Source organism: Hemitrygon akajei, chromosome 25, assembly GCF_048418815.1.
Source record: "Hemitrygon akajei chromosome 25, sHemAka1.3, whole genome shotgun sequence".
NCBI lineage: Eukaryota > Metazoa > Chordata > Chondrichthyes > Myliobatiformes > Dasyatidae > Hemitrygon > Hemitrygon akajei.
In genome coordinates, this window is record NC_133148.1 from 53,597,553 (window position 1) to 53,616,377 (window position 18,825).

General features: G+C 44.9%; 1 protein-coding gene across 2 annotated transcripts in view; it reads left to right on the forward strand.

Moving 5' to 3' along the window:
• Positions 1-13,599: 13,599 nt before the first annotated feature.
• The window catches only part of fen1 (flap structure-specific endonuclease 1), a 141,900-nt gene continuing 136,674 nt past the window's right edge, over positions 13,600-18,825 (forward strand). Inside the window, exon 1 of one of the 2 annotated variants that reach the window (XM_073029455.1) lies at positions 13,600-13,831. In XM_073029455.1, the coding sequence (XP_072885556.1) occupies positions 13,750-13,831 (82 nt within the window). In that variant the 5' untranslated portion in view covers positions 13,600-13,749. The remainder of the gene's footprint in view (positions 13,832-18,825) is intronic. The other variant, XM_073029456.1, reaches the window with a different exon arrangement.

Sequence of the window (18,825 nt, forward strand, 5' to 3'; positions counted from 1 at the left end):
TATTGCCCAAAAAATCCAAGTACCACACAGCAATAATTTGCAAATGTGCTGATGGTGCTGGGGATTAAGAAAATTACCCAAGCCAAAACTACATCACCAGAAGCGCAACTTGATCCTCAAGTACAAAACAATTGCCATTTTCAGTCAGAGAAATGTCGCCTCACCTAGAACTATTTGGAGCCCCCAAATGGTAGTGAAGGAGGAGGTGTAGGGGCAGTTGTAGCACTTGTTCTGCTTGCAAGGATAAGTGCCAGGAGGGAGGTCAGTGGGGAGGGACGAATGGACAAGGGAGTCATGTAGGGAGCGATCCCTCTGAAGAGCAGAAAGTGGGGTGGGAGGGGAAGGGAGAGAGGTACTTGGTGGTGGGGTCCCATTGGAGATGGTGGAAGTTATGGAGAATTATGTTTTGGATGCAGAAGCTGGTGTGGTGGTAGGTGAGGACAAGAGGAACCTTATCCTTGGTGGGGTTGCAGGCCAAGACCCTTCATCAAGACTGGAAAAAAAGATGAGGTGTCACCATAAGACAGTGGGGGGGGGGGGGAGGAGGGAGAAACAACCACAAGGTGATAGGTGCAACCAGGGGGGTGGGGAGGGGTGAAGTAAAGAGCTGGAATGTTGATTGGTGAAAGACGTACAGAGATACACTATGGTCCATCCACCAGAAAAAGCGGAATCTCCCGGTTGCCACACATTATAATTCTACTTCCCATTCCAACATGTCAGTCCATGGCCTCCTCTGCTGTCATAATGAGGCCACACTCAGGTTGGAGGAGCAATACCTCATATTCCACTTGAGTGGCCTCCAACCTGAAGGCATGAACATTGATTTCTTGAATTTCCGGTATTGTGCCCCTCCCCCTTCATCATTCTCCATCCCCATTCAACGTTGCCCGGATTTGAGGACATAAGTTATAGGGAAATTTTGAAGAGTTTAGGCATTTATTCCTTAAAGTTTAATAGAGTGAGGGAAGATTTGATAGAGGTATACAAAATTATGAGGGGTAAAGATAGGGTAAATGCAAGCAGCTTTTTTCCATAGAGTTTGGGTGAGACTAGAAATAAAGATCATGGGATAGGGGTGAAAGGTGAAATGTTAAGGGGAACATGAGGGGAAAACTTGTTCTTTCAGAGGTTGGTGAGACTGTGGAATGATCTGCCAGCAGAAATGCAAGTTTGATTTTGTTGGCTGCAAGAACTACCATCAGTGAACAAGAATGGGGGGGGGGGGGGCATTTTGTGAGACTCCTTCAGACATCCTACCCTGCAAAAACTCATTTCAGAGAGGTAGCATCACCATTTCAGGGAGATAGCACCCCGACCCCCTGCAACCCCATACCCCCCCCCCCTCGGTTGACCTCCAAGGGTGTATGTAATACTTTGTTTAGTGATTTTGTCTAATCTGTATACCAAGTTGGGTATATACAGAAAAAGTGACATTCAAATATGTACTTATATTATCATGGAGTCATTTTTTTTATTCTATTACAACTTTAAGCAAGTCTACAGGGAGTTTGGCCTCATCATGTAGGACATCAATAGAGTAGCTCCTTAGCAGCTAGCCAGCTAGTGTAAATAGCGTTAACTATGCTAATAAACGAATGACACCTGTTAAACTCACCTCAACGTGTCTTTTACATTTTAACCCAAGATGAGCAATAGAAAAGTCACTGTTGCAAACAGTGCAGAGAGCAACACTGTCATTACTTTTGAGGTTGACTGTAAAGCCCACCCATAGAGAAAACTGATAGCATGAAGAGAGACCAATCAGGATGCTCCCTCTCGCTCTTCCTCTCCCTCTCGCTCTCAAAAAAGTCGACTTCCAGGATATTGTATATAATTTGCGGGCGTCAGGGAGCCACTATCAATATGTGGGAGACTCCCGGAACTTCCGGGAGAGATGAGATGTCTGCTCCTTGCAGGCGCCATTTTGTGAACCGCTTGATGAATTGATTCTTGCTCTGGGATAACTTAATCAGTGTATTTGACCATGGTCATAAGGAGTTACTGCAAGTGATCTGCTAATCCTTAGAGCAGATAAGAAGCTGTTTATTGTGCAAAATGGTAGATTTTGCCTTTCGGGCCCAGTGTCTGGGTGCCCCAGTTGGACTGGTTTGACCCAGTCAGAGTTGAATATAGCAAAAGAAGTCACCAAAAGGTGCAGTTGAAGGCAAAGGTCTAATACAATACTGCTTGTAGCTCTGGTCTGCATCCAGTTAGAATCAGGTAATTCAGATGCCCTCGAGCCAATGTCATAGACTGACCTTATAAGAATAAGTATAAAGAAAGAGGATTTGGGTAGCGCAGGCAGTGACAACTCTCCTGAGACCAACCACAGCAGATGTGGAGGACTGCACAATAGGCATGTGGAGATGAGATTGGGACCACGAGGAATGCTTGGCCAGCATTGGCATTTTTACTTCAGTAGTAACTTTTCTCTTGGAGGGTTAGGGAAAGTCCGTAGGTGTGTACACAGGTTGTGTAAATTCACAAATTGTGAAATGAGCCGAGAAAGATACTTGTCATTAAATGAAAAATATCTCTGTGCCTAACTGATCATTATTATTAAGGGGTTATCCTTATCACAGAATTTGCATCCCCAGGTGGGCACTCAAGGATAAATTTCCCTGTTGAGTCAGACTGCACTGGCGAGGTACAGCGAGGCATGAGGCTGGGGTAGCTGTAATTCTCTCTGGATAAAGAAATCAGGGAGGCCTGCAAGTCCAGAGGGCTGGGATTGTTTTGATTGGAGGGAAATGGCCTCATTACGGGGAGTATGCTGGTTGTACTGGAGGTGAAGGGAAAACCACGGGGGACGCTCTTTGGAAGATTGCTGAAGAGAAATTGTGAAACCAGGAATTCAAATGATTTAATTGAGCATTGGACAGAATGTTGATAGAGAGTTAAATTACAGCGAGAAAGATCAGAAGAGGAAAACATCGAATATCGGCAGAAAGTTAAAGCGAACAGGACGGATGAGCAAAGAAACTTCTGGAATGTCAGCAGAAAGCTAAAGTAGAGTGGAGCAGATTAGAAGAGGAAATCAAAAGGCTCCGCGATGAGGTGGAAAACTTTAAAGAGAAACTTACTGATTTATAGAGGCAGAGGATTGTGGATCTGATACCCACTGTGTCCCAGTTTCAGTTACTGTGTGAAAAACTGGTTAAAAAAAAAAGTGAAGAAGAAGACCAGGTGGCTAAGGCCGAAATGGAGGGTGGAGGAAGCAGTGCAGGGATTTAAAGACAGCTATGAATCTGACATAGAAATCAGTACAATGAAAAGAAACTCAGCACTGGAGATCCCACAAAGTGTTTAAAGCTGACACTAATGCTGCTGGACCAACTTACTGCACAGCGAGGAATGATATGTGCTCTTGGATCTGAAAGATTGGAGGAGAATGAAGATGGAGATATGGATTGGAATGATGTAACGGATAAGCCGACCAGATATGGTTATGACGAGGAGCCTCCACATGAGGATTCCCTGCCGACAGGCAACCGAAAGGAGCAGGTGCTACTGTTGGCATGATTGGCACCCTACAGTTACTATTGGGGGCGGGGGCGCCAGGACAGGAAATCAGATCCAGAATATAACATATATTACCCCGTTGGGGGTATAGCTTACTTACTTATGGCCTGTTACAATGCTGGCGTTTAAGGCAGCAACGTCTGTCCTTGGCAATCTTCTCTGTTGTGGCCCAGATGTGGTTCAGAGTCCTCATTTCTGCATTGGGAGTACAGCAGCCAAGGGACATTGCTGGGGATATCGGGGCATATATGCCTGGGGATAGAAACATAGAAAACCTACAGCAAAATGCAGGCCCTTCGGCCCACAAAGCTGTGCCGAACATGTTCTTACCTTATAAATTACCTAGGCTTACCCATAGCCCTCCATTTTTCTAAGCTCCATGTACTGATCCAGAAGTCTGTTAAAAGACCCTATCATTTCCACTCCACCACTGTTGCCGGTAGCCCATTCCATGCACTCACCACTCTCTGCGTAAAACTCTTACCCCTGACATCGCCTCTGTACCTACTTCCAAGCACCTTAAAACTATGCCCTCTCATGCTAGTCATTTCAGCCCTGGGAAAAAATCCCTGACTATCCACACGATCAATGCTTCCCATCACCTACAACACCTCTATCAGGTCACCTCTCATCCTCCGTCGCTCCAAGAACAGAAGGCCAAGTTCACTCAACCTGGGTGATTCCACGTTCCAGCCAATTAGTTAGCAGAGAGCAATACACAGTCTTGATGATGCTGCGGAAAGGAGACTGATTATAATGTGCATGCACAGGAATGCAATATTGACCGTTATTGGTAATAACAGCGGGGACTCAACAGATGAGTCACGCAAATGTTACTGGCAGAAAGGAGAGCAGTGGACTGCATTTGTGTCCCGTATATGGATGGTGTTCCAAGGGCTGTATGGATTAACACCACATTGAAATATTTAGAACTATAGAGTCTCATAGCAGCGATGAATTTAGAAACATGTTGGAAATGCTTGATCCCAGTGACCCTGTACATACAGAGGCATGGGTTCTGAGGAAAATGGGAGAAGGAAATGCTGGAGGCAGTTTTTAACTGTTGGAATACCTCAGAGGTGTCTAAAATGTTTCCCCTTCCAGAAAATACGCGGGGCATCATGTGGGGAACTGCAGGTCAGGGTAGGGGACAGCAGAGAGACTGTAGAAGGAAAATAATGTAGCTCTAGAATATACCCTCACCCAGTCAGGAAAACTCTTGTGGGGAGCAAGCAGGTGCTGGAAATCCAAAATAACACACAGACATTTCTGGAGGAACTCAGCAGGCCAAGCAGCACCTATGGAAAGGGGTACAGTCGACGTTTCGGGCTGAGACCCTTCAGCAGGACGCGATAAAAGATGAGGAGTCAGAGTAAGAAAGTGAAGGAGGGGAGGAAGAACCACAAGGTGATAGGTCAAACCAGGATAGGGGGGGCGGATTGATGAAACAAAGAGCTGGAAAGTTGATTGGCGAAAGATATAGGGCTGGAGAAGGGGGAATCTGATAGGAGAGGACATAAGTCCATGGAAGAAAGAAAAGGGGGGAGGTGCTCCAGAGGGAGGTGTTAGGCAGGTAAGGAGATAAGGTGAGAGAGAGAAATGGGGATGGGCAATCTTACTGATAACTTTCCTGAAGGTATGTGACCAGAACTGCACATTAAACGCCACATTCGGCCTCACCAATGTTTTAGTCAACTTCAACATAACATTTTTTTTTTTATAATTCTTTATAAATGACCTGGATGAGGAAGAGAAAGGGTGGGTTAGTAAGTTTGCTGATGACACAAAAGCTGGGGGTGTTGTTGGTAGTCTGGAGAGTTGTCAGAGGTTAGAGTGGGACATCGATAGGATGTAGAACTGGGCCGAGAAGTGGCAGATGGAGTTCAACACAGATAAGTGTGAAGTGGTTCATTTCGGTAGGTCAAATTGGAAGGCAGAATATAATATTAATGGTAAGAGTCTTGGCAGTGTGGAGGATCAGCAAGATCTTGGGGTCTGTGTCCACAGGACACTCAAAGTTGCTGCACAGGTTGACAGTGTTGTTAAGAAGACATATGGCGTGATGGCATTCCTGGAATTGAGTTCAAGAGCCAAGAGGTATTGTTAAAGCTATATTAGACATTAGTTAGACCGCACTTGGAGTACTGTGTTCATTTCTGGTCACTTTACTACACGAAGGATGTGGATACTATAAGGAGAATGCATTGGAGATTTACAAGGATGCTGTCTAGATTGGAGAGCATGCTTTTCAGAACAGGTTGGATTTTACTTCTTGGAGTTACAGAGGATGAGAGGTGACCTGATAGAGGTGTATGAGATGATGAGGTGCATTGATCGTGTGGATAGTCAGAGGCTTTTTCCCAGGGCTGAAATGACTAACATGAGGGGGCATAGTTTTAAGGTGCTTGGAAGTAGGTACAGAGGTGATGTCAGGGGTAAGTTTTTCTCACAGAGAGTGGCGGGTGGAATACATTGCCGGAGGCGGATACAATAGGGTTTAAGGGACTCTTAGATAGGTACATTGAGCTAAGAGAAACAGAGGGCTATGTGGTAGGATAACACTAGGCATTTTCTAGAGTAGGTTAAGTGGGCAGCACAATATTGTGGGCTGTAATGTGCTGTAGATTTCTATGATTCTTAACATCCCAACTCCTGTACTCAATTCTTTGATTTGTGAAGGCCAATGTGCCGAAAGCTCTCTTTATCCTACCTACCTGTGACACCACTTTCAAGGAGTTATGGATCTGCATTCCCAGATCCCCCGTTCCACTGCATTCCTCAGTGCCCTTCCCGTCACTGTGTCGGTCTGACCCTGGTTTGTCCTCCCCAGGGCAACATCTCACACTTGTCTGCATTAAACTCCATCTGCCATTTTTCAGCCCATTTCTCCAGCTGGTCCAGATCCCATTTCAAGATTTTATAGCCTTCCTTGCTGTCCACTACCTTCCCAGTCTTTGTGTCAACAGCAAATCTGCCGATTAGGTTTCCCACATTATAATCAAGATCGTTGATATGGATGACAAATGATAACAGACCACACCAGTCCCTGTAACAGATTCTAGAAAGGCCTCCAGAACCATCTGCTGCCACTCTCTGGCTTCTCCCACAAAGCTGATTGTGAATACCATATACGACCTTATCCTGAATGCCAAGCAATTGAACATTCTTGACCAACCTCCTACGCGGGACCTTGTCAAACGCCTCGTTAAAAACCATGTAGACAACAGCCACTGCATTTCCCGCATTAATTTCCCTGTAATCTCCTTGAAAACCTCCATACGATTGGTTAGATGTGAACAAAGCTATATTGACCATCTCTAATAAGTTCCTGTCTCTCCAAATACTTTTATATCTGGTCCCTTACAATGTCCACTACTGATGTCAGGGTCACTGGCTTATAATTTTTTGGCTTATTCTTAGAGCCTGTCTTATACAACAGTACAACATGGATGCAATGTTGAGGCTTTATAAACATAAGAACATAAGAGATAGGAGCAGGAGTAGGCCAATCGGCCCCTCAAGCCTGCTCCGCCATTCATCAAGATCATGGCTGATCCAATCTTAACTCTAGTTTTTACCGATTCCCACAAGGCAACAGTGCCAACCAACAGGGCACCATGCCGCCCATTTTATTTTATTATTCATCCCGCCCAAACCCATGTGATCACCCGGGGGAAAAAAACGAGTTGCCAATTGAGGAGAAAAAATCTGGAAAATTCCTCTCCGACCCATCCAGGCTATCAAAAATTGGTCCAGGAGATCACATGGCTGATCTAAACCTAGCCTCATGTCCACTTACCTGCTCGCTCACCGTATCCCCTAATGCCATTTTTATCCAGGAAAATGTCTATCTCCGTTTTGAATTTATTGAGTGTAGTTGCTTCCACAGCTCTCTGGGGCAGTAAATTCCACAGCCCCACTACCCTCTGAATGAAGAAATTTCTCCGCATCTCAGGCCTGGAACGGCATCCCCTTATTTTAAGATAATGCCCCCTAGTCCTAGTTTCACCCATCATTGGGAACATTCTCCCCGCATCCACCCGATCAAGCCCCTTCACAATCTTATATGTTTCAATAAGATCTCCTCTCATTCTTCGGAACTCCAATGAGTAGAGTCCCAATCTACTCAACCTTTCATCATACATCAACCCACCCATCCCCGGAATTAACCTAGTGAATCTTCTCTGCACTGCCTCGAGAGCCAGTATGTCCTTTCTTAAATATGGACACCAGAACTGCACGCAGTACTCCAGGTGTGGTCTCACCAATACCCGGTACAACTGCAGTAAGACCTCCCTGTTCTTATACTCCATCCCCCTAGCAATAAAAGCCAGCATTCCATTGGCCTTCTTGACCACCTGCTGCACTTGCATACTAACTTTTTGTGTTTCCTGCACCAGGGCCCCCAGATCCCTTTGCACAGAAGCACTTTCCAGTTTCTCTCCATTTAGATAATAACTTGCTCTATTATTTTTCCTGCCAAAGTGCAAGACCTCACACTTGTCAGTATTATATTTCATCTGCCAAATGTCTGCCCAATCACCCAGCCTATCTATGTCCCCCTGCAGGGTTTCAATGTCCTCCACACTCATTACACTCCCTCCCATCTTTGTGTCATCAGCAAACTTCGATACGTTGCACTCAGTCCCTTTCTCCAAATCATTAATATAGATTGTAAAGAGTTGGGGTCCCAACACCGACCCCTGCGGAACACCACTAGTCACCAACTGCCAGTCTGAGAATAAACCATTTATCCCAACTCTCTGTTTTCTGTTAGAAAGCCAATCCTCCACCCATGCCAGAATATTATCCCCAATCCCATGATTTTTTACTTTAAGTAATAATCTTTGGTGTGGCACCTTGTCAAATGCCTTTTGGAAGTCCAAATACACCATATCCACTGGTTCCCCTTTACCTACCCTATATGTTATGTCCTCAAAGAACTCCAACAAATTTGTCAAACATGACTTCCTTTTTGTAAAGCCATGCTGACTTTGTCCTATTAAGCTATGTTTATCCAAATGCCCTGTTACTGTTTCCTTAATTATCAATTCCAACATTTTGCCAACCACAGATGTTAGACTAACTGGCCTATAATTCCCAGCGTTCTGTCTATTGCCCTTTTTAAATAAAGGAGTTACACTAGCATTTTTCCAATCTGCCGGGACCATTGCCGAGTCCAGCGAGTTTTGAAAAATTATCACTAATGCATCCACAATCCCGACCGCCACTTCCCTTAAGACCCTAGGATGTAAGCCATCCGGTCCAGGGGATTTATCCACCTTCAGTCCCATTAATTTATCAAGTACCATTTCCTTGGTGATTTGAATCGTAGTTAGCTTCTCTCCCTCTAGAGCCCCCTGTTTATCCAGTGTTGGGATATTTTGAGTGTCCTCTACTGTAAAAACTGATACAAAATATTTGTTCAGCGTTTCCGCCATCTCCATGTCCCCTACCATTAATTTCCCGGTCTCATCTTCTAGGGGACCAACATTTATTTTAGCCACCCTTTTTCTTTTTATGTAACTATAAAAACTCTTACTATCTGCTTTTATGTTTTTCACCAATTTACTTTCATAATCTATCTTCCCCTTCTTAATCAATCTTTTTGTTATTTGCTGCTGATCTTTAAAAGCTTCTCGATCTTCAGTCTTCCCACTAGATTTAGCTACCTTATATAACTTTCTTTTTAGTCGTATACTTTGCTTTATTTCTTTACTTAGCCACGGATAACTATTTTTTCTTTTACACCCTTTTTTCTTCAGTGGAATATATTTTTCTTGATAGTTGTAAAATAATTCCTTAAATATACACCACTGATCAAGTACCGATCTACCCTTTAATCTATTTTCCCAATCCATCTTAAGCAATTCCGCTCTCATACCATCATAGTCTCCTTTATTTAAGCTCAGTACGCTTGTTTGAGATCCAACCCTCTCATCCTCTAATTGAATATGGAATTCGACCATGTTATGGTCACTCATTCCAAGGGAATCCTTTACTAGGACATTTTTTATTAGTCCTGTCTCATTACACAGGACCAGATCTAAGACTGCTTGCCCCCTTGTCGGCTCAGTAACATATTGTTCAAGGAACCCATCCCGAATACACTCAATAAACTCTTCTTCAAGGCTGCCGTGTCCGACTTGATTAGTCCAGTCAATATGAAAGTTAAAATCCCCCATAATTATAGCTGTTCCCTTATTACAAGCCCCAACTAATTCCTGATTTATGCTCTGACCAACTGTGTTACAGCTGTTTGGAGGCCTATAGACTACTCCCACCACTGCTTTTTTCCCTTTACTATTTCCTATTTCTACCCAAATTGTTTTGTTATCCTGATCCTTTGAGCCAATATCATTTCGCTTTATTGCAGTGATTTCTTGATTTATTAACATAGCCACCCCACCTCCTTTTCCTTCTTGCCTGTCTCTCCTAATTGTCGAATACCCTTGTATGTTTAATTCCCAGTCCTGGTCACCCTGCAGCCATGTTTCCGTAATTGCCACAATATCATAACCATACATAATTATTTGTACCGTCAACTCATCAATTTTATTCCTAATACTACGTGCATTCAAATAAAGGACTTTCAAATATGTTTGACACTTATTTCCTACCTTTTCCTTTTGTACAACTTTACGCTTATCTCCGTACATTCTTTCCCCTCCTGACACACTCTGTCTTTTTATTCCTCCACTTTTACCTACATCCATTACCTTCTCCATTGTCTTTTTAATTATTTGCTCTCTAGAATGCTCCCCCCCACTAATTAGTTTAAAGACCTCTCTGCAGCCCTAGTTATATGATTCGCCAGGACACTAACCCCAGCCCGGTTCAGGTGAAGCCCATCCCTCCGGAACAGTTCTCTCCTGTCCCAGTACTGGTGCCAGTGTCCCAAGAAGCAAAACCCACTTCTCCCACACCAGTCTTTGAGCCACGTGTTTAACTCCCTAATTTTATTTAACCTAGCCAAATTTGCTCATGGCTCAGGTAATAATCCAGAGATTATTACCCTTGAGGTTCTGTTTTTTAATTTGACCCCTAGCTGCTCATATTCCTGTAACAGAACCTTCTTCCTTGTCCTATCTATGTCATTAGTACCGACGTGTACTAAGACAACTGGATCTTCCCCCTCCCACTGCAAGTTTCTCTCCAGCCCAGAAGAGATGTCCTTAACCCTGGCACCAAGCAGGCAACATAGCCTTCGGGACTCTCGCTCTCGGTTGCAGAGAACCCTATCTATCCCCCTGACGATACTGTCCCCTATTACTACAACATTTCTATTGACTCCCCCCTCTGGAATGGTCCCCCACTCCACGGTGCTATGGGCAGGTTGCTCATCCTCCCCACAGTCCCCACTCCTGCCCTCACAGGGAGTTAAAGCCTCGAATCTGTTGGACAAGAGCAAGGCCTGCATCTCCTCCAGCCCTACCTCCTGGATTCCCCTATTTGCCTCACTCATAGCCACACCATCCTGTGCTTGACTGCAATCTACATTAGTTAATCTATTAGGTGTGGCTATCTCCTGGTACACAGAGTCCAGGTAACTCTCCCCCTCCCCGATGTGTCGCAGTGTCTGAAGCTCGGACTGCAGCTCATCAATATGAAGCTGGAGTTCCTCGAGCAACAAACACTTGCTGCAAATGTAGTCACCGTGTCCCTCAATGGGGTCTACCGGTTCCCACATCTCGCAGCAGTAACACATCACCTGCTCCATGCTATATAGTTAATTTAATGTACTAGTATTAGTTATGCAAGAACCCTTTGCCCCAATACAGCTAACTATCACACTATTTAACAATACTTTTAAAGTTATAAGTGTAAAAGGAAGCAGGACTACTTACCAAGCAACTAGCTGTGAGAGCTCTGCAGCTCCAGTCTTCCTCGCCTCGCCCGGTTCCGCCGAAATCCATTGAGCCAAAGCCCTTAGGCCTCCACTCTACTCCCGGCTCACTCCACTGCCCGCAACAACGCTCTAAAGCACTACTGAGATCTCACTTGGAGTGTTATGAGCAGTTTTGGGCCCGTAATCTTTGAAAAGATGTGCTGAAACTGGAGAGGGTTCAAAAGAATTTCACAAAAATTATCCCAGGATTGAACAGCTCGTCATATGAAGAGCGTTTGATGGCTTTGGGCCTTGTATTCAATGGAATTCTGAAGAATGAGGGGTAGCCTCAAAGAAACCTATCAAATCTTGAAATACCTCAATAGAGTGGATGTGGAGAGGATGTTTCCTATGGAAGAGTCTAGGATCAGAGGACACAGCCTCAGAATAGAGGGATATCCTTTTAGAACAGGAGAAATTTCTTTAGCCAGAGAGTGGTGATTCTGTGGAATTTGTTGCCAGAAACATAGAAAATCTGAACTCTTAAAATTTCACTTTTGGAGGCTTCCCACTTTTCATGCCTTTGCAGGAAAACATCCTGTCCCATTTCACACTTGCCAGACCCTTTCTGATACCAGCCAGAATTGGCCTTTCTCCAATATAGAGTCTCCGAAGATCCTAGCAAATTTCTGCAGATGTACCGTGGAGAGCATTCTGCTGGTTACATCACAGCCTCGAAATGAGACTCCAATGCATGTGGTCAAGAGGCTGCAGAGGACTGTAGATTCTGCCAGCTCCATCCCAGGCACAACCCTCCGCACATTCAAGTGATGGTGCCTCATGAAGACGGCACCCATCATTAAGGAGCCTCATCTGGGGCATGCCCTCTTCTCATTACTGGGGAGAAGGTACAGGAGCTTGAAGACCCTCACTCGACAATTTAGGATCAGCTTTTTCCCTATCATCAGATTTCTAAATGGTTTTTGAACCTATGAACACTACCTTGTTATCAGTCTACCGCACTATTTATTGGTTTTGTACGATTTAGTATAGGTGGCCAGGCAAAGATATTTTTGTACTAAAGGAGGTGCAAAGCACTCCTCCTCTCTAGCCTGCAGGTCACCCTCGAGCAAAGTGTAGCACCTGCTCAGCCCCTCCCAATCAGGGTGAAGCCATGGGAGCAGGTGGTGAATGGTCGTACAAGGAACTGGTGCATGGCGCAAGTCCTGGTTATACGTCCACTGACACCAGACAGACAATCTCTGAACAGTAATGATAATGGCTGGGGTCACCCGCTTTGTAAAGACACTGCCTAGAAGAAAGCAATGGCAACCACTTGCCATATGGTCATGGTAATGGAAAGACCACTTTCCATTATGAATGAATGAGCTTATAGTAATTTTTATCTCTTGCACTGTGCTACCATCGCATAGTAACAATCTAACAACATACGTCAGTTATAATAAATTTGACAACGATTCTGTTCCCCTGCTTTACAAATTTTGGCTACAGTGTTGGGAGTGAACACGTGTTTCCTGGGTAATACACATGGATAGGCCATACCTGCATCCAGTCCAGGGTACAAAGCTGGCTGAAGAACTTGACCCTGCAGTAGGGAGACGATTGAGGAGGAATACATGATAGAGGTATACAAGATATTGAGGAATAGGTAGAGTGGACAGCCAGCGCCTCTTCCCCAGGGCACCACTGCTCAATACAAGAGGACATGGCTTTAAGGTAAGGGGTGTGAAGTTCAAGGGGGATACTAGAGGAAGGTTTTTTTACTCAGAGAGTGGTTGGTGCGTGGAATGCACTGCCTGAGTCAGTGGTGGAGGCAGATACACTAGTGAAATTTAAGAGACTACTAGACAGGTATATGGAGGAATTTAAAGTGGGGAGGGGTTATATGGGAGGCAGGGTTTAAGGGTCGGCACAACATTGTGGGCCGAAGGGCCTGTACTATGTTCCATTGGAATTGGCTCGATCTTGGTTCCGGGGCCGATTTGATGGGCTGGAAAGCTGCAATCGACGCTGTCGGAGTGTTGTTACGCGGACTGGAAGACCGATCGACGTTCTCGGACTGTGGTTAAGCGGAATGGAGGGCTGGCATTGACTATCTTGGACGGCTGTTGGGCGTATTGGAAGACAGATTGGCGAACTGAGTGGGGTGGAGGGGGGCTAGAATAAACAATCTCGAAATGAGATTGAGCTCTCCGGAAGACGGTAATCCACACTCTCGGAGTGCGATTGGGTGACCTGGAGGACCTCGCTCGATGCTCTCGGAGTGCGATTCGGTGAACTGGAGGAACTGTCTTGATGCTTTCGGAGTGTTTGGCTGGCCTGGAGGACCCAGGTTTGGCGCGTAATAGGAGCGGAGCAGAGACAGCGCGGGCAGGATGGGAATTCAAGGTTTGGCTAAACTCATTGGCGATGTGGCGCCGGCAGCGGTGAAGGAGCAGCAGATGAAGAGCTACTTCGGTAATGGTGGAAGGGAAGAATGAATCGGGGGAAGATTACAGAATGAATGAATGGATGGGGGGGTGGTGACAGTGAGAGGATAGGATGAGTGAATGGGGGAAAGGTGTGTACAGAATGGAGGATGCAGTGGGGAGTAGATTTGAGGGAAGAGGAGGAGGGGAAAGAAGGGAGGGGATAGGAAAAGGGAAGGAGGGGAGTGGGGGACGGGAGGGCTGGGGTGGAGAGGAGATGGGCTAGAAGAGGTGGGGGTAGGGTAGAATAAAAAGATGGGAGGGAGGAGGATAAGAAAAGTGTCAGAAACGAGCCACGCTCCCGAATAATGGCTTCAAGACAAATTCAAGGAAACAAAGTTTATTAACAGTTCTGCAGAGCTGGGCCCCTTCAGAGAAGGGAACCCTGAACCTTACAGGGCAGCAGGTTTTATCCTTCTTCCTTACCCCTCCCCTCCCTGACTCGGGAGGTACACAGTGTTTTCCCATTCCATATTTGGAGTTGTTTTTTACACGTTTCTGTAAAACAATAGTCCATATCTCAGGACTTCAATGATTCCACAAACAGTTAATTTTGTCAAGGCTTCTGCATTCATAATTAGATCACACTTGTTTACAGACTTTAACCCAGACATAATATAACCATATAACAATCACAGCACGGAAACAGGCCATTCCGGCCCTCCTAGTCCGTGCTGAACTCTTAATCTCACCTAGTCCCACCTACCCGCACTCAGCCCATAACCCTCCACTCCTTTCCTATCCATATACCTATCCAATTTTACCTTAAATGACACAACTGAACTGGCCTCTACTACTTCTACAGGAAGCTCATTCCACACAGCTATCACTCTCTGAGTAAAGAAATACCCCCTCGTGTTTCCCTTAAACTTTTGCCCCCTAACTCTCAAATCATGTCCTCTCGTTTGAATCTCCCCTACTCTCAATGGAAACAGCCTATTCACGTCAACTCTATCTATCCCTCTCAACATTTTAAATACCTCGATCAAATCCCCCCTCAACCTTCTACGCTCCAATGAATAGAGACCTAACTTGTTCAACCTTTCTCTGTAACTTAAGTGCTGAAACCCAGGTAACATCCTAGTAAATCGTCTCTGCACTCTCTCTAATTTATTGATATCTTTCCTATAATTCGGTGACCAGAACTGTACACAATATTCCAAATTTGGCCTTACCAATGCCTTGTACAATTTTAACATTACATCCCAACTTCTGTACTCAATGCTCTGATTTATAAAGGCCAGCGTTCCAAAAGCCTTCTTCACCACCCTATCTACATGAGACTCCACCTTCAGGGAACTATGCACTGTTATTCCTAGATCTCTCTGTTCCACTGCATTCCTCAATGCCCTACCATTTACCCTGTATGTTCTATTTGGATTATTCCTGCCAAAATGTAGAACCTCACACTTCTCAGCATTAAACTCCATCTGCCAACGTTCAGCCCATTCTTCTAACCGGCATAAATCTCCCTGCAAGCTTTGAAAACCCACTTCATTATCCACAACACCTCCTACCTTAGTATCATCAGCATACTTACTAATCCAATTTACCACCCCATCATCCAGATCATTTATGTATATTACAAACAACATTGGGACCAAAACAGATCCCTGAGGCACCCCGCTAGTCACCGGCCTCCATCCCAATAAACAATTATCCACCACTACTCTCTGGCATCTCCTATCTAGCCACTGTTGAATCCATTTTATTACTCCAGCATTAATACCTAACGACTGAACCTTCTTAACTAACCTTCCATGTGGAACTTTGTCAAAGGCCTTGCTGAAGTCCATATAGACTACATCCACTGCCTTACCCTCGTCAACATTCCTCGTAACTACTTCAAAAAATTCAATAAGGTTTGTCAAACATGACCTTCCACGCACAAATCCATGCTGGCTACTCCTTATCAGATCCTGTCTATCCAGATAATTATAAATACTATCTCTAAGAATACTTTCCATTAATTTACCCACCACTGATGTCAAACTGACAGGTCTATAATTGCCAGGCTTACTTCTAGAACCCTTTTTAAACAATGGAACCACATGAGCAATACGCCAATCCTCCGGCACAATCCCTGTTTCTAATGACATCTGAAAGATCTCCGTCAGAGCTCCTGCTATCTCTACACAAACTTCCCTCAAGGTCCTGGGGAATATCCGGTCAGGACCCGGAGATTTATCCACTTTTAAATTTCTTAAAAGCGCCAGTACTTCCACCTCTTTAATTGTCATAGGTTCCATAACTTCCTTACTTGTTTCCCACACCTTACACCATTCAATATCCTTCTCCTTAGTGAATACCGAAGAGAAGAAATCGTTCAAAATCTCTCCCATCTCCCTCGGCTCCACACATAGCTGACCACCCTGATTCTCTAAGGGACCAATTTTATCCCTCACTATCCTCTTGCTTTTAATATAACTGTAGAAGCCTTTCGGATTTACTTCCACCTTATTTGCCAAACCAAACTCGTAACTTCTTTTAGCTTTTCTAATCTCTTTCTTAAGTTTCCTTTTACATTCTTTATATTCCTCGAGCAATTCCTTTACTCCATGCTGCCTATATCTATTGTAGACATCCCTCTTTTTTCGAACCAAGTTTCTAATATCCCTTGAAAACCATGGCGCTTTCAAACCTTTAACCTTTCCTTTCAACCGAACAGGAACATAAAGATTCTGTACCCTCATAATTTCACCCTTAAATGACCTCCATTTCTCTATTACATCCTTCCCATAAAACAACTTGACCCATTCCACTCTCTCTAAATCCCTGCGCATCTCCTCAAAGTTAGCCTTTCTCCAATCAAAAATCTCAACTCTAGGTCCAGTCCTGTCCTTCTCCATAATTATATTGAAGCTAATGCTATTGTGATCACTGGACCCGAAGTGCTCCCCAACACATACATCTGTCAGCTGACCTATCGCATTCCCTAACAGGAGATCCAACACTGCCCCATCTCTAGTCGGTACTTCTATGTATTGTTGCAAAAAGCTATCCTGCACACATTTCACAAACTCTAAACCATCCAGCCCTTTTACAGAATGAGCTTCCCAATCTATGTGTGGAAAATTAAAATCTCCCACAATCACCACCTTGTGTTTACTACAAATATCTGCTATCTCCTTACACATTTGCTCTTCCAACTCACGCTCCCCATTAGGTGGCCTATAATACATTCCTATCAGTATTACTACACCTTTCCCATTCCTCAATTCCACCCAAATAGCCTCCCTAGAGGAGCTCTGTAATCTATCCTTCCAAAGCACCGCCATAAGATTTTCTCGGACAAGCAATGCAACACCTCCTCCTCTGGCCCCTCCTACTCTATCACACCTGAAGCAACTAAATCCAGGAATATTTAGTTGCCAATCACACCCTTCCTGCAACCATGTTTCACTAATAGCTACAACATCATAATTCCAGGTATCAATCCACACTTTAAGCTCATCCACCTTTCTTACAATGCTCCTAGCATTAAAATAGATACATTTAAGATACTCTCCACCTCCTCCTCTCTTTTCATCCCTAGCAATGCATTCAAATTTATTATCCTTTTCTTTCTTCTCCCCTACAACTTCGGGCTGAGCGCATCCCTCCTCCATCACCTGCCTGTCCTCCCTCACACACGGTCTACTTACTTGCTCTACTGGTGAACTAACCTCCTCTCCCATAGTTTCCTCAAATTGATTTCCGCCCCCCCATCTTACTAGTTTAAAGTCTGCCCCGTAGCCCTAGCAAACCTCCCCGCTAGGATATTGGTCCCCCCAGGATTCAAGTGTAACCCGTCCTTCTTGAACAGGTCACGCCTGCCCCAGAAGAGGTCCCAATGATCCAGAAACTTGAATCCCTGCCCCCTGCTCCAATCCCTCAACCACGCATTCATCCTCCACCTAATTCCATTCCTACTCTCACTGTCGCGTGGCACAGGCAGTAATCCCGAGATTACTACCTTTGCGGTCCTTCTTCTTAACTGCCTTCCTAACTCCCTATACTCTCGTTTCAGGACCTCTTCCCCTTTCCTACCTATGTCATATAATTAAATCACAGTTGTCCCTAGACATAATTAAATCATATTTGTCCTTTGACTTTAACCCGGACCTGTCAGAAACGCACATCTTAATTTTGAATCTTACAATACCACCCTTTTTCTTTTTAAGATGTGCGTTTCAGCTAGCATTTCTCTCACTCCCAGGGGGCCCACTTTCTTCTTTAATAGCATAAGTTTTAGCTCGTTTGTCCCATGATGGGGTATCGCTACTGCCTGGAGCTGGAATATACTGCGCCTGATCAGTGTTCGTATACAAGGAATCAAACACGGCAAAAGTAAGAGAATCATTAGACCCCCGCCTGCTACTAGGAGAGCGGTGCGCCACCAACTACCTCCCAGTAGCCCGTCTAGCCAACTCATGTTCCCCAGGGATCTCCAGGTTTGTACTGGCACGTGGGCCAGTTTCCGAATTTTGTCGGATATTTTTAACACGGCCTTTCCACTGTCGTCTATCTTAAGGCAACAGTTTGTAAGATTGAACTTCCCACATACCCCGCCTTCAGAGGCCAATAGGTAATCCACAGCCAGCCTGTTCTGGTATATTGCTGTTCGCATCTGACTCTGCTGTTTTGCCAACAGCTCCAATGCCAGTGCCGTTTGATTGGTTATCACTTCCACCACCGCCTGCAGTCTAATAATTCGGTTTAACATGTAGACAGGAGTGCGATATCCCCACGACCCATCCTGGGCCCAGGTCGCTGGCTCATAGTATTCAATGATGCGAGCCGGTGGCCACTCATCACCCCACTCGCCCACCTTTATCTCCCGTGTTTCTCTCCTTAATGAATCAAACAGCTTAATTCCCAGCTTCCGGTCACCCTCCTGATGCAGGAGGAAGAACTCCGGTCTTTCCTGGGACAGCTGAGACTTCTCATGGTCCCCCCTGTCCCATGTATCCTTTATTATAGACTTGGTAATAAGGTTTACTA